General features: G+C 31.8%; 1 protein-coding gene across 1 annotated transcript; it reads right to left on the bottom strand.

Moving 5' to 3' along the window:
* Positions 1 to 1,210: 1,210 nt before the first annotated feature.
* LOC145305604 (uncharacterized) lies at positions 1,211 to 8,290 on the bottom strand. Its single transcript, XM_080147290.1, has 11 exons — positions 8,286 to 8,290; positions 7,411 to 7,477; positions 6,627 to 6,686; positions 6,155 to 6,211; positions 5,568 to 5,603; positions 4,739 to 4,818; positions 4,167 to 4,224; positions 3,703 to 3,851; positions 3,273 to 3,335; positions 1,804 to 1,884; positions 1,211 to 1,410 (listed from the first exon to the last, which is right to left on the bottom strand). Exons 3-11 carry the CDS (start codon positions 6,671 to 6,673, stop codon positions 1,349 to 1,351), a joined length of 633 nt encoding a protein of 210 aa, XP_080003416.1. The 5' UTR covers positions 6,674 to 6,686; positions 7,411 to 7,477; positions 8,286 to 8,290; the 3' UTR covers positions 1,211 to 1,348.
* Between the last annotated feature and the right edge of the window lie 7,484 nt (positions 8,291 to 15,774).

Raw genomic sequence — 15,774 nt, 5'->3', positions numbered from 1 at the left:
TTATCTCTTGGGGTTAGAGGCGAAGCGCTAGTATACATATAAATCAATATTAGTATTTTTTTCATGTAAAATTAAATATGTTGAAAAATCTCCTAAAATTTATTGAAAAAATCATCCAATTATGTTATAAAAATCATTAGTATCTTTCTGAAGATTGCGAAAGCATGAAACTTTAAGTTAAAGATAAATAAAATTGAAGTAAAAAACGTTGTTTTACTATAAAATTAAATCAATATATATTTTTATTCAATTAATAAATGTTTAATTTTATCAGTGTTTTATTCATTTATGGAACAAAATAAGAAATTATAAAAAATATAGTTTATTAACCCTTACAGATCGGGCCCCAATTCCCACCTTAATAGATCGGGGGGGGGGGGGGCTCAAAGAGCCCCCCCCTCTATCTCGGCTCCTGGTACAGATAAAGACGTAAAATTTTTTTCTGGTGGTTCATGTGTATTTTTAGAGAAAATTACTTTTTCTAGTCATAGCAGTCAGACCGCTCCTTAGCCGCTTTTTAGCGGCCAGCCGCTAAATTTTAAAACAGCTGTAGAGCGGCCAATTTTGCAGCTAGGATGACCAAATTTTAGGACGAACTTTTATTTTTCATAACAAAAAAATTACTTTTTCTGATCATCGCCGAAAAACGGCAAATAACGGAAACCGCCATTTTCGGCGGTTACGGCGGTAAAACGGCGGTTGGCGGCGCAAAATAATATTTTTATCTGTTTATTATTGCTCAAGGATTTACCAAAAAAAATTATAGGTCTCTAGCTGTAATAGAAGCCACGATATTCATGATATATGTCTGTAGTAAAAGCCGGACAAAAATCGGTCATAAAGTCGGTCAGGGAGCGGTCAAACGGTCATAACACCACTTTTCTCAGATGGTCATTGATATCTAAGTATTTACTAAAAAAAATTTAGGTTTCTACCTTATACAAAAGTCATAATGTAGAAATTAAGATTTATTTAGAATTTTTTCTAATTTTTTTTGCTACCCAACCGACTTTGACCGGACACCACGACCGACACAGACCAGATATTCTAATAAAATCAACTCTTGCCGACGTATAATTACTAAACTTAAAAAGTCATGAAGTTACAGCTCTCCATCTTACCTACAAAAAAAATGAGATTGAAAAAACTAGAGGGGGGGGCTCTTTGAGCCCCCCCCCCCCCCCCCCCCGATCTGTAAGGGTTAAAGTACCCAAAGTTTAGAGTCAATGTTGTTATAAAACTTCGGGTACCAGCATATTTACAGTCCACCCCCCCCCCCCTTCCTGGATATATTGCAATAATCCTTTATATTTAAAGAAAATGAATTTACAAAATGAACATTTTTACACTATTCAAAAAATGTATTGAGAACGGAGGTTGCTAAAAGGCTGCTGCACGATCCAAAAGTTCCTGAAGAAAAAAAACAAAATTTTAAACACTTTAATAAAATTGATACTTTACATTAATTAATTTTAAGGAAATGAATATGAATATTTATCATGATTTTAATATCATAAAAACCAAGAAGGGAGGGCTGTCAAGGAGGTGGTTACCCCCTTAAACCTTGAAAACCCCTTAATTTAACCCTTCTCCCCCCCCCCCCCCCCCTACAAGCATCCTTTTGTTGTATATTCACCTCAAGAATAGGCCCACGAGCGAAAAAAATATAAAATGATATTTGATGGGCAGATAAAAAAGTCGTCAGTTCTAATAAGTGTTACCCCCCAACGACAGCTTAAAATCACAAATAGGGTTCGTGATTTAAAAAAAATTAATTTCGTTGTTTGTATAAGCTGAGTTTACCTAAGCTACAGCTAGAGGCGCAGACAGCTGGTGGGGCTTTGATATCATAGGTGGTCAGAAAGTAGAAACAGTAATCACATCCTAAAATATTATATGACATATTTATATATATAGTATGCATGGTAGCTGTAGTGTCATAGAAAATTGGGAATAGATGTCACATCTTTTTGCTTACCTATTTTATTGACGTCATAGTAAAGCAGTGGAATCTATCCCCATTTGGTATGGCACTATAGACATTTACGTATGCGTAGATATATTAACAAGGTAAAATTTGTCGCCAATTTAGCTTGCTAATATGGATATCATTTCTTGGTCACTTCGTTCATTCAGTAGGAGGTGGGGGGATGGGCTAAAGGTGATTGATTTGGGGTATCTTTATTTTTAACCAACTACAAGTTTTACTTTATCAGAGTACATAAAATCTGATGTATCATACAAGTAATAATGTATTGGGCACAACATATTTTTTAAAACATTTTCTTGTATTCATTCGAATCCGGTGGATAGGATCCGGTTCTCATCCATACGAAAAAACTATGTCTAGCATCGTATTATATCCAGCTTTCTACGAATATAAAAATGTACAATCATAAGATTAAAAGCAGATTTTTTATCCGGTGCCTTCGGCACCTCGGGGATACAAAAATAATTTTAATCTTATAATTGTACATTCTATATCCGCGGAAAGCTGTTTATAATACGATGCGAGACATAACTATTATTTATTTTACTTTTCAGCCCTTTATTTAGCAACCTTTGTCATTAAGGAAGGATCTAAAGGGATAAGACATTGGCCGATCAATTGATGTACATCCTCAATAATGATACACAAAATTAACCCTTCTGTAGATTACAATTATTGGTTTAAAACGTTTGGACACTCAACTTAATAAACCAACCAATCAAAGTTCAATAAAAGTCCCCACAGTTGTTGAGCCAATGGATAAGAAAAGTTGGATCATATGAAGGAAATAACGTCATTCCTAAAAAGGACAGAAATTCCCTTCCTTAGGTATAGGAAGGCTATTTCCTTTCCTTTTTCTTACAAATTCTCAGTAAGGAAGGTGATTTCTGTCCACTATCTTACAAGTTCTCACTAAACATAGAGTGATCAACACAGTTTAATTAAACATGTTATTTTTATTTGATAAGTCCAATACACAGTGTTTCATGTTAAAAAACAATCTTCAGTTGGTTATAAATAAAAAGACATGATGCTTTAATGAGCATAAGTTTTATACTGTTTATTAAAAAACAAAAGATGATTTTTTTCCTCAAGTGGAGGTAAGGAATGAGGGGGGGGGGTGATTTTGCATAATAAAAAAGGGCAACACCATCTTACAAATTCTTCCTAGTTCTTAGAAATTCTTCCTTTTCCTCACTATTACAACTATGCTTATTTATAAAACTTTGAGGAAATATCACAATGTCTACTCCCTCCCTGGTTATTAGGAATATATATCTACCTACTAAAGAAGCATAACATGTCATAATATTTGGTCCAATTGACAGCCAGCTGTCCAACAGTCCTGAACAAAATTTAATTTTTCCAAATAATGTCAATATATATCTTTTTGATTTTTAATTAAAAAACAAAATATAAACTTTGGGTATAGTCCCTTTCGTGGCACGTTTCATCGTTTTTTACAGTAGCTTTTCTCCTATTTCTTGCCCCTGCGGGGGGCTCTAACCATGCGGGGCAATCACCTAACCTAAAATAACCTCTCAAAAGCTACTGTGAAAATTTATGTATTTTCGTAAAAGGGCAAAGCGATAAAATAAAATAAAATATCACCAAAGCATGCTGTAATTGATAAAATTTTAACTATAACTTTTATTTGATTGACATATTAGTATTCTTTTAACAGATTGAAAAGTTGAAAGAAAAATTCTAACCCTGAATTGTATCATAGCCCTCTTGTTTGATTTCTTCTATGGCTGCTTCTTTAATTCCTCTTTCTTCTTGTTCTATGGTATTTTGTTCAATATTAAGATCTTTCTTTTCTATACCTTGTTCTACATCATTCTGTATTTCCCGTCTGCTCCTAAATATGTAGATAATCATAGTAGATTTATTAGGGAGGGAGCTATTTATTACACTAGTCCCCAAAGTTTTAGAATACCATTTTCTTATTGGTTTGCTTAGCAATTTTGGGGACTTCTGAATTTTTAGTGGTTGTTTCATTAGGTAGAGTGTTTAAACCTTTCAACCACTAATTGTAGCCTACAGAAGGGGTAACTATGTTTATCATCATTGGGGATGTAAATCAATTTATTGGCCATTGTCTTATCCCTTTAGATCCCTGCATAGTTCATCACACACAAACATACACAATGATAATTCTTAAAATATACTTTACCTTTCATTTTCTTCATTTCTACATAATAGAGAATCTTTGTTTTCAAAACATTCAAATTCTGAAAAAACAAGGATTAAAATCTTCAAGAAGGGAAGGGACAATAGGCTGTAAACAAGTTCTCATTCGTTGGCTTAAACTCTCTAGGGACTTGTAGTGACAAAACTTATCCATCAATAATTTTAATCTGCAGAGGTTGTAATTTTTCTTATTGTAATTGGGGGTGTACATCAATTCAGGAATTTATTAAAGAGAGAGTGAGGGGACAATGGGCTGTTTATTACATTAGTCTCCAAAATGTTATAAGAACGTTTTCTTATTCGTTGGCATAACAACTTTTATGGCTTTTTTAAATTGGTTGGCTCATTTAGTGTTCAAAAGTTTCAACAACTTTTAACCAATTTTAATCTACTAAAGGTGTACTTTTGTGTATCATCATTTGGGACGAACATCAATTTATCGGCCATTGTCTTATCCCTTTAGATCCCCTGATCGATCATCAATACTTTCTATATTTCAAAACTATTCTATTAAAGTTATTTTCATAATTTTCTAATTCATAAAAGAAATCTTACTTTGTGTATTTTGTTCTTTTTCTTCAATCCGATTTTTAACGATGATCATTTTTACGTCGCCTTTGTCGTCAATCCATGTTCTAAATTAACATTAGAGTAGATATTATGAAGACAATTTTTTTTATGAAAATCATTGTGTTTCAACCAACTAACGAATTGATTGCACGAACTTTTTTGTAGGTACTAACTTTTAATTAATGGCATTGACTGATTCAACAACCCAGGTGCTTTAAAGTAAATTTGGTAATAATATTACAATCTTATCGTATAAAGAAGTAAAGTTTTTTACTATCTAAAGCTAAAGATTTCAATAACTACTGAACCGATAGTGTTCTTCTTTGTAGGGAATCTTAACGTAGGTCCCCAGATGGTTTGGGGATATTTTATTTCCAGATTTAAATCTTGGGATTGTTCTAAGCTTTTAATAATACAGAGCCCCTAGATGATATCCTTATACTAAAGTAACAGGATGTTTGTCTGTTTGTGTGTCTGTACCGAAGGATCTCGCTAACCGCTGAACCGATCAGGTTCTCCTTTAAAGGGTAGCTTCTCATAGGTCCCGGGAAGGGACCTCCCCCCCCAAAAAAAAAAAAAAAATTCCACCCCCCAAATGCCTTTTTTACTTTTTCTTTTAAAATCTAATATAAGAAATTGGGTAATCAAATTCGACTCCCCTTTCCTCAAGTGCCCCTAGAGGCCTCTAGGGGCGTAGCCGCTAGTAAGTTATAAAGAAAGAAAAATCAGAAAAACGTTGTTGCATTTTATTGCTGTGGTATTTTTAGTCCTAGTTGTTCTTGTTGAGAAAATGAAGATTAAAAATAATTGTCACCTGATACGCTCATCATCTTCTGATGCTAAAAACAATCTGAAAAAAAGACATTTAATGTTCAAAAACGAATTTTAATAGTGTACAATTAGATTAGATGTCTTAAAGTATGAGAGAACAGACATTAATGATAAACAAAATTAACCCCTTCTATAGAATAAAGTTTTCATTAGTAAAAATTGGACACTGCTAGTTGGATCCAATGAATTAATTGTTATTTCTCGCATCGTATTATAAACGGCTTTCCGCGGATATAGAATGTACAATTATGAGATTAAAAATAGTTTTTTAACCCCGAGGCACCGGCTAAAAAAACTGGTTTTAATCTTATGATTGTACATTTTTATATTCGTAGAAAGCTGGATATAATACGATGATAGACATAGTTTTTTCGTATGGATGAGAACCGGTTCCTATCCACCGGATTCGAATGAATACGAGAATATATCTTAAATTTTTTAACAAACGGAAAAAAGAATGAGCGTTCAAAACTTTTAGAACCTGTCGAATGTCAGATGTTTAAATAATATTTTTCCTCATTTCATTAGTGACGGACGGACATGCATTGAGAGTTTAATGTTTTTTTTTACCTGACTTTTTTGATGTATAAATCATCCAACTGTTTTAGTATATTTTCATCTTTCTGCCTACAAATTAAAAAAAAACATAATAACCAAGATCATGGAGGAGGGGGACATTCACAGTTGGCTGTACCCAAAGTTTCATTAAATGTTATCCCATTCGTTGGCTTAAAAATTTTAGGCACTTTTAATACATCTTGGTTGATTGGTTCAAAAGAGTAGTTTAAAATTTTTCAATTAATAATTAATAAAAAAATATCTTTAAAAGATATGCATGTTCACTTTTGACTATCAAACATACGGACTGGTAAGGTAAATAGAGTTGCTACGCTGTTTAAATTGTTATTACTGTATGATACTCTATTATGCCGAGTTTTAAATTAATACAACAATTCTCACATGCCCAAAATAACAGATATATCAGTTACTAGCGTACTGACCGACCCTAATTGTAGATACCCTTTGCTGAAAATATACTTACAACCGGATGAAGTTGACGTTTTTGCCAGCTTTGTTTTCATTGAACATATTCTGTATATCCCTAAAAAATATAGGTTTTGGTATATAATTATACTAGCGGCTGCGTCAACCGAGGTTTGGAGGAAAGTCAAAAGATTTATTATCCCCCCACCCCTAAACAAATTTAAGGGTTAACGCCATATCAAAGAACTTGTTTTTTTACAAATCGGATAATTTTTGACATTTCACACCTAAATTAGATTTTTTTACCTTCAACCCAAAAAAAATTTAGGATTGAAATTTTGTACCATTTCACCACTCTCCGACCCCCTCCAAAAAAAGGTTAAGCTTCCTTGTTAAAGACAAAATATTATTGAAATTATGCTTTACTCAACTAATATTAGAGATAGACGGCTGATGTTTGGCCAACGAGCAGCTAAATTAAAACTTATTTTGTCCGTAGATACATCGGTAATGCTATGGGCGATTTTTTGCAGGACAGGGACAGAACAGAGATCTTAAGGGAAACGACAATGATAATAAAAAGATTCTGTAGATTATGATTGTTAGTCTAAATTTTAGACAGTGCTAGTTTAAACCAACCAATCAAGATTGAATAAAGACTATTAGTGAAAGGGCTGGAAAGTGTCATGCGTGACGTCATAAAAATACGTCTAAAAAGGAGGGATAAGAGGATAAGTGGAAAAGGAAACCTGTAAAAAGGAGGTGGATTTTGACGCAATTTATGACGTCACACATGACACTTTCCAGCACTTCCTATTAGCGACACTACTATAAATACTAACCTGACGGTTTTACCAAAAGTTTTGTAACATTGCAACTCATTGGTTGAGCAGATAATACCAACTTTGGCTAAAACAAAAACAAAACTAAGAATAATAAAACAAACGAAGCTCTGAAATCATACGGTAGGTCAAATGAACATTAACACTTGTAGAGTGTCAAATTGTAATAAGAATAATATTTAGCTAAAAGTATAAAAAAAATGTTAACAAACTTGTTGCAAATTACATTATTTTGTTTAAGGACATTTACATTTTTAGGACTTAAATATAGAGTTGCTTCGCTTATTACATTGTGCCTTGTAGTAATAGAAATCAGTATTCCAGAAATCAGATGAATGTAATAATTATATCATACAAACTATTGTTGTATCAACAAAAGCTAAAATATACAATTTTGTTAATGGAATTATATTTTTTAATAGTTATTTCTCGCATCGTATTATAAACGGCTTTCCGCGGATATAAAATGTAAAATTATAAGAGTAAAACCAGTTTTTTTAGCCCCGAGATGCCGAAGGAACAAGCTAAAAAAACTGGTTTTAATCTTATGATTGTACATTTCTATATTCGTAGAAAGCTGGATAAAATACGATGCTAGAATAGTTTTTTCGTATGGATGAGAACCAGTTCCTATCCACCGGATTCGAATGAATACGAGAAAATACATTATTCTGTTTAAGGACATTTACATTTTAAGGACTTGAATATAGAGATGCTTCGCTTATAACATTGTGCATTGTAGTACTACGAATCAATATTCCAGAAATTATTATTTAATAATTTAATTTAATAATTATATCATACAAAATACTGTTGTATAAAAAGCTAAAATTTGCAATTTTGTTAATGGAATTATATTTTAAAAACATTTTTACCGTCTTTTTTTAGTTTTCCTGTTTCTTGTCGACTGCATGATGCAAAATTGCTGCCCTAAAATCACCAAAAATGTATTATCATTAATTAACAATAATATCTAGTTACTTATTTTGTTTTATTTAAAGTGGGGGAGGGGGAGGGTTAAATCAAACCCCAGAAATTGCTTAAACCACGGTATGAGATTGAACAGAATGTATATTCCCTGAAAAGTAGCGGTTACCAAGATTCAACCCCCAGACAGACATTGTTATACCTTTTTATTATATTGACAATAAATAAATGAATATCATCCTGGGTTAATTTTGTGTATTAGGATTACATTAATTTATCATCTATTGTCTTATTCCTTAAAATTCCGGCATATTGAATTTGGAAATTTGTTATTACAAAAAAATTAAGACTAATTTGCAGTTTCTCTTTTATAAATGTTGTCATCCTTGTTGATTATTAAAATATTAAAATGGAATCGGTCTATTAAATCTAAACTCACCAAGATAAACAATATACAAAATATCAATAGTTTATTTATAAACATTATTAGATGTTAATTGCTTAACTTTTAATTGTTAACTAATAATATATAAATGTTGTTTTTAAGTTTATTTTTAGATTTCAAAGATTTTTGCCTTTGACGGATTTATTTTGTTGACATTTCCAAAGCTAGTTTTCGTTTTGATTATTTCATTGGCAACTTGGAGGTTCATTTTTATTGTAAGATGGTGCATTTAAAGGGAGCAGGGGACATTGGGCTGTTTATTACACTAGACTCAAAAGTTTTATAATACCGTATTCTTATTTGCTGGCTCAATATCTTTGGGTTCTTTCATTGAATTTCTATTGGTTGGTTTATTAAGTTGAGTGTCTAAACCACTAATTGTAATCTAAACAAAGGGTAATTTTGCGTGTCATCATTGGGGATGTACATCAATATATCGGTCATTGTCTTATCACTTTAGATTTATCTGGCAAAGCTGCATTTATTGTATTTTTGGGATAAAATTCATGTCTACTATATTAGGCAATAATTAGGAGTTATTTTTAGGTATGCGTCCATTTCTTAGTTTATTAATTACCAAAAAGTGACAGTACGATTTTAGTCTATAATGGACTATTTTGACATATTCTACTGTTACAGATAGACTTTAGGCCTGGCTTTTTATTACTTTATTACTGCTGTCCTGAAGATGTTTTTTAAAAACAACAAATTAATTATTAGCTAATTTTAAACTAATTAATTCATGTGATTTTCAGGGATATAAAGGGATAAATTTCAGGTATAAGGTATAACCAACAAGCGAAAAAAAATCTAAAATAATATTTGGGGGGCAAATGGAGAGGTCGTCAATTTTACGATGTGTTGCCCCCCAACGACAGCTGAAAAACACGTATAGGTTTCGTGATTTTTTCCCGAATAAATTTTGTTATTGGTATAAGCTGGATAAAAATGGCTATAAATTTATGCACATTTCCAAGGATGATACATAAAATTACCCCTTCTGTAAATTAAAATTAGTGGTTAAAACGTTTAAAAACTTAACTTAATGAATGAATAAATCAAAGTCACCAAAATTGCAAAGACAACGAATAAAAAACGTTATTATTAAACTTTGGGGACTAGTGTAATAAACAATCTACATTACATTAACCCTCTCTCTCTTTGTGACTCTTATTGTAAAACATGAATCTTTGAAATTTTTTTCATAACCCGAATTTACTTTAATTTTGCATTATATCTTTAACATTACTCTTATTATCTTTTTTTGAGGGATCTTTCTTTAATATTTCTTTAATTGGTTGGTTTTTATAAACACCAATATTTAATAAAGCAATATAATAGAACTCATGGATTTAATTAAATAAAACAATGGCCTAGAAATTGATGTACATCCCCAATGTTGATACACAAAATTACACCTTCTGTAGATTAAAATTGGTGGTTGAAACTCAACTGAATGAACCAACCAAAATTAAATAAAATTCCCCAATGTTGTTAAGACAACGAATAAGAAAACGCTATTATAAAACTTTGGGGACTAATGTAATAAACAGCTCAATGTCCCCTTCCTCCCTGTAATAAAGCTATCTAATAAAACTATAATATGGTTTGCCCCTTTAGACCACCTGTTTTGCGAGCGAATGATATCAAGTAGTCCGAGAATGTAATTGTACACAAGTGTGAAAAGTACAAGAAAAAAATATTTCTTCTAAAAGTCGAATTAATATTTGGTTTTAGGAATATCTGTTATGTAAGCAAAAAAAAACAGAAAATTAGTGCAGAATTTGCACTGTATAGTGTATAAAATTATGATCTGAATTTGCATGTCATCGCTATGCGAAGTTTACCGTTATAGGAAAGGGGTGTATTCACATCCGCAATATATTCACACACAAAAAAATTGGCAATCTATATAATTATGAAAGAAACAAGGATGACAACATCCATAAAAGCGAAGCTCTGAACGGTATGACAGACAAACATTAACTCTTTTTACAATAACAGAACTGAATATACAAAATATAAATATTGACAAAATTATACGTAAATTTGTTGCAAAACTTTTTAAATTCAGAATTCTGTTTTAGGACATACTGACAATTTTAGGACTTGATTATAGAGATGCTTCGCTTAAAATATTGTACCTTATTGTAATAGGAATCAGTACTCCAAAAATCACATCAATCGGATGATATCATTAAATAAAAATTGCTTTATGTGTGTATTATGTACACCATGTTTAAAACCGATTAGACAATTCTAACTTGCTTAAATTATTGATAAGAGCTAAAAGGGTGAAATTATAGAATAGCTTGGTTTTAAAAAAGAAAAATATACATAGAAATAAAAAGCTTCGAAAAATCTGTAAAAAAATATTTTTGAAAAATCCTCTAAATATAAAATTTAAATTTATTGATATCATCAAAATACCAATTTATTAAATTATTCAGTTTTATGGGCTGGCATTATGGATGCTTTTGGCCGCTGTACGTTCTATAATACTATCTAAAGTTATTACAGGGAGCGAAGCCACTCTATTATAATATTTGAAGTTTTTGCAACGTTCTTAATCTTTAATGGCCTTAGATTATTAGAAATGGTTTCCAGTGAGACTTCGAAACTGACTAATATCCGCTGGATTAGAAACGGTTCTCGGCAATACTGAAAAATCATGTATAGCGTCGTTTTACAGAAATTATGGAACACAGTAATAGTGTCTGACTGATTATGACGTAACAAAAAAAAAATTTGCCCATGAGAGGCCGTTATTGACCAATGGTAAAATTTATAGTGGCCTCTCATTGGCTAATTTTTTTTTGTTACGTCATAATCAGTCAGACACTATTACTGTGTTCAAATTATGTGACAAAAACTCTTAAGGGGCGTTTATTCGTATTTTCAAAGTAGTTTTTTTCCTATTTTTAGCTCCAGCGGAGGGCTCTAACCCTGGGGGGTAATCACCTAATCTAACCTAAAATAACCTATTAAAAGCTACTGTGAAAATACGACTAAATACCCCTTATGAGTTGTTGTCACGAAAGGGACTTACCCTAATTTTCAACTGTTATAAAACACATATTTAGTTTTTAAAATCTGTTTTAGGCCATTTTTATTTGTATAATTGTGAGATACTAATAGTGTTACAAAGAGGTAGAATATTTTTTTCTGAAACTAAAGATCTCTAAAATGGATGGTTCGATTGGGTAATGGGTAATGTGGTAACTTAATCAATATCTTTGTTGGGTGTTTTTAAGCTTTTTTTTAAAACTCCCCCACCCTCAGACCATATTAAAATGTGAAATTAGGCCTTTCTAAAAGAACACAGTCCTACGCGGGTAAATTTTATTTTTGTCAGATATTAAAATTTAGCTATATTGATATATCTCGTTTTGATATCATTATTTCCCTTTATAAATCTACTCCCATATGTAAAAATTTATCCTGGGAAAATAAAATTCAAACAATAAAGTGTATTACTGTTTATAAATAGAATCTTATGGCTTTACCTAAACAATATATAAAAGAAAAAATGGTTAAGGTGATACAGGGATAGAATAATGGAAAATAATATTATACACAGAAGATACAAGGAGATCAACCTTCCTAGCTATGAACTAAAACAAAGTTGGGGTATAGTCCCTTTCGTGGCAACGCCTCTGAAGGGGCGTTTCGTCATTTTTTCAATATAGCTTTTACCCTATTTCTAGTCCCTGCGGTGGGTTTAACCCTACGGGGCGATCACCTAACCCAACTTAACCTACCAAACCTAAAAGAACCTATGAAAACTAAACGCCCCTTAAGAGGCGTTGCCAAGAAAGGAACTATACTCCAAAGTTGATGCCAAAATATCATGTTAAACCTATGCATACAAAAACCCTCCCTAGGTAAATATTTAGAATATCTTTGCTCCATGCAACCTTAAATTGTGAGTTTAGGACAATTGGCAAATGATTGAGCTTACCTCAAACCAGATTTATATTTATCAATTGTTTGATTCTTTAACTGAGCTTTTTATGCTAGCAATTAACGGCATTCTGTACCCTTATCCAAAGTCTTAGAAATTAACCAAGTTGCGTTAGTTCTTGATTGAACCCAAAGTCCATGTCAATCAAACTATTGAAATTTAGATTATAGATTCTATATCCCAGAGTTTATTTGAATATTTTCTAAAGCCAAATATGGAATAATACTGTATGATAAATAATATTCTGATGAGGGTAAATAGTCTCAGGGCGGAAATCCTTATGATCCTAGCACCAAAGTATACAGAATAAAAGTTATACATTTAATGGATTATCCAGGAATCTGAAGGGATAAGACAGTTTATGATAAATTGATATACATTAAAAGATAATTAACAAGTCTTTCATTCTTTAAGTTAAATTTATTGATTCAAAAATTAGAAAGTTAATCAATAAAGATTAATAGAATAGGCATGAAAAAAATTCATTCCTTATTCATTAATTATTTTAAAAATAAAGTAGTAAGGTTTTCAGGCTTGAGGTACTTTGAAGGCAAGCTCTAGTATTTCGTCTTATTAACTTAATGATTAGAATGACTATAATCTTTTAATAAATCAGTGGTCTGATTTTATCAAACTGTTACTTAAGTTTGAAACATTTTTAATGCCATGTTCGGGTAGGAATTCTAGTTGCAATCAAGTACTCGGTTGCAACGTCTTTAGAAGCCTTTAGGTTGCAAGCACCTCTTTAGTTTTGACGCGGTGTCGAACCGAGAATCGAACCTTCCACCAATGGAGTCCCAGAAAATGTCATTTCTCTCGGTCTTACGCCGTCATGCGTCATGTAGAAGGTTGACGCAAATTTAAGATACCAGATTACGTGATTATAGAAAAATTTAATCTTTATATTAAAGCGAAATAATATTGAAAGCATCGATACTATCTTATAGAGAAAAATGGTAAATCAAATAGCGAAAACTGACGCATGACCGCGTATGAATGCGAGAAATGGTATTTTCTGGGACACCAACCCTTTCACCTCCCCGACGCTATGTGTTGATCCACGTTCGCTTGTATCATCCACCTTACCCTTTACCTTCAGTAATCCATGGATAATTTAGATAAAATATGTGGTCACATAAATTGTTCCAACAATCTTTTTCAAGGATACAGGAATGGGGTAATATCAGATAAATTATATATTCCATCATATATCATATATTCAAGCATGTTAATAGCATTCCACAACGCGTCTTACAAAATATGTGGAAATGCCTTTGCCCACAAACCGATGCAATTCATTACAAGAACTGTAAGGCAAAAATTGCACATTTAAAATTTATGGTCTGGCTTCGTTTGCTATAACAATTCCTATATCCCTGATTATTCTTTGCAGATTTGTTGACACAGCACAAATATAACAAGGATAGTTTAATTATATCAGCGAATTTTTATAAGATTTGTGAACTTTTTTGTAGCGAAGCTACTCTACAATTGCTTGTATCTGTCTATCTGTGGCGCTACACAGTATCCAATATTACCTAACCTGACCGGACATAAAGTAATAAACAAACAAAGGAAAAACTAAATATTTTTTATTACAGCATGGCTTTGAAATCGATTAATATCCGCTGGATTGGAACCGGTTCTCAGCCATGCGAAAAAATCGTATATAACATCGTATTACAAACAATTCTCGTCGCCCGTACTTAGTGATTGACAGAAATAGTCAACATAAACTAAAATTTTAACCTATTGACTTGACACCATATTTTCAGGGATCTTAAGGGATAAGATAATTGACGATAAATTGATTTACATTCTCATTAATAAATAAACAAAATTACCCCTTTTCTAGTTTAAAATTATTGGTTGAAAAGTTTATTAAACCAGGCAATCAGGATTCAATAGAAAAATACCCAAAATTTTAAAGCAAATGAAAGAGAGAACGTTTCTAAAAACATTGGGTACCAAGATAATTTACATTCCACAGTCCCCTTCCCTCCAGGCATTTTATACTTGATATTGTGAAAGAGAAAAGATGGGTAAAGACTTGATTTCCGGTAATTTATCTTATATAGCAGCTCAAATACTCCAGAATATAAAAGGATGCTTTTCTAAATTTAATGTAGGGAACAGTTTTACCAAAGAAGCATCTCAACAATTCGAATTTATTTTAAATGTAAGGCATTAATTTCTTCGAATGATAATTCTTTCAAACATCCTATTATATAAAGTAATAAGCGTTTTTTGTTAAACCGATATTATTCTCCTTTACAGTGAAGCTTCTTATAGGTCCTGGGAAGGTTTTAAACTATTTTTGGGGGAGGGTGTCTTCACCCCCCTCCCCACTAAAAAATATTTTTTTACTCTTTCGAAACTCAAACTTAAAATGGGAGTCAATATAATGCAAGTTTTATAAAATTGGATTTTCTTTTATTTCTGAAAACATTCTGAATTCTTATAAGCTGTTGTATATCATCATCTAAAGGATTTTCAATACACACTGATTCTTCTTTATGGCACATGAAAAAATACTTTAGCCTTAAAGGTTTCGTGATTTTAAAAGGAATTTTTGTACATCATACATTAATAAATGTATATATTATTACTTAGATTTTGTATTAGATTTTCATTTTCTCTAATAAAGTGAAACTTTTAGCTGAACAAAATTGTGGTACCCTCTATTCTCCCCTCCTACTGGACCAATAAGAAAGTTTCATGTTAGCAAGCTAATTTTTCCCCTGTCATAATATCCACGATTATTATGCACTATACTTTGCTTTATTTCTATATCAATTTAATTTAATGCCAGTTGTAGAAATGACAGCACATCTAGCCTCAATGCAAGGTTATTAAGCGACAGAAAATCTAAAGATATTTGTGCCATAGGCCTTGAGATCATATCGAAAGACAGACGGACACATGCAGCCTCAATTTAGAAAATTTTCGCTGTCAACAACATATGAAAATAATAATAATTAATAAAAATGGAATTGCTATTACCATAAGCTTCATATACTGAGATCTT

This window comes from Acartia tonsa, chromosome 14 (genome assembly GCF_053477335.1).
Source record: "Acartia tonsa isolate MP-2025a chromosome 14, ASM5347733v1, whole genome shotgun sequence".
Lineage (NCBI taxonomy): Eukaryota > Metazoa > Arthropoda > Copepoda > Calanoida > Acartiidae > Acartia > Acartia tonsa.
Note: the sequence above shows the minus strand (reverse complement) of the source record. Positions and strands in the feature narration are given on the sequence as shown.

Coding starts and splice junctions, on each gene's coding strand:
- LOC145305604 (XM_080147290.1), bottom strand. CDS start 6,673: ATGTTCAATGAAAACAAAGCTGGCAAAAACGTCAACTTCATCCGGTT. Junction 3,852..4,166: donor AGAAATGAAGAAAATGAAAG/GTAAAGTATATT, acceptor CTACATATTTAG/GAGCAGACGGGAAATACAGA. Junction 3,336..3,702: donor GGGCTATGATACAATTCAGG/GTTAGAATTTTT, acceptor AATTTTGTTCAG/GACTGTTGGACAGCTGGCTG.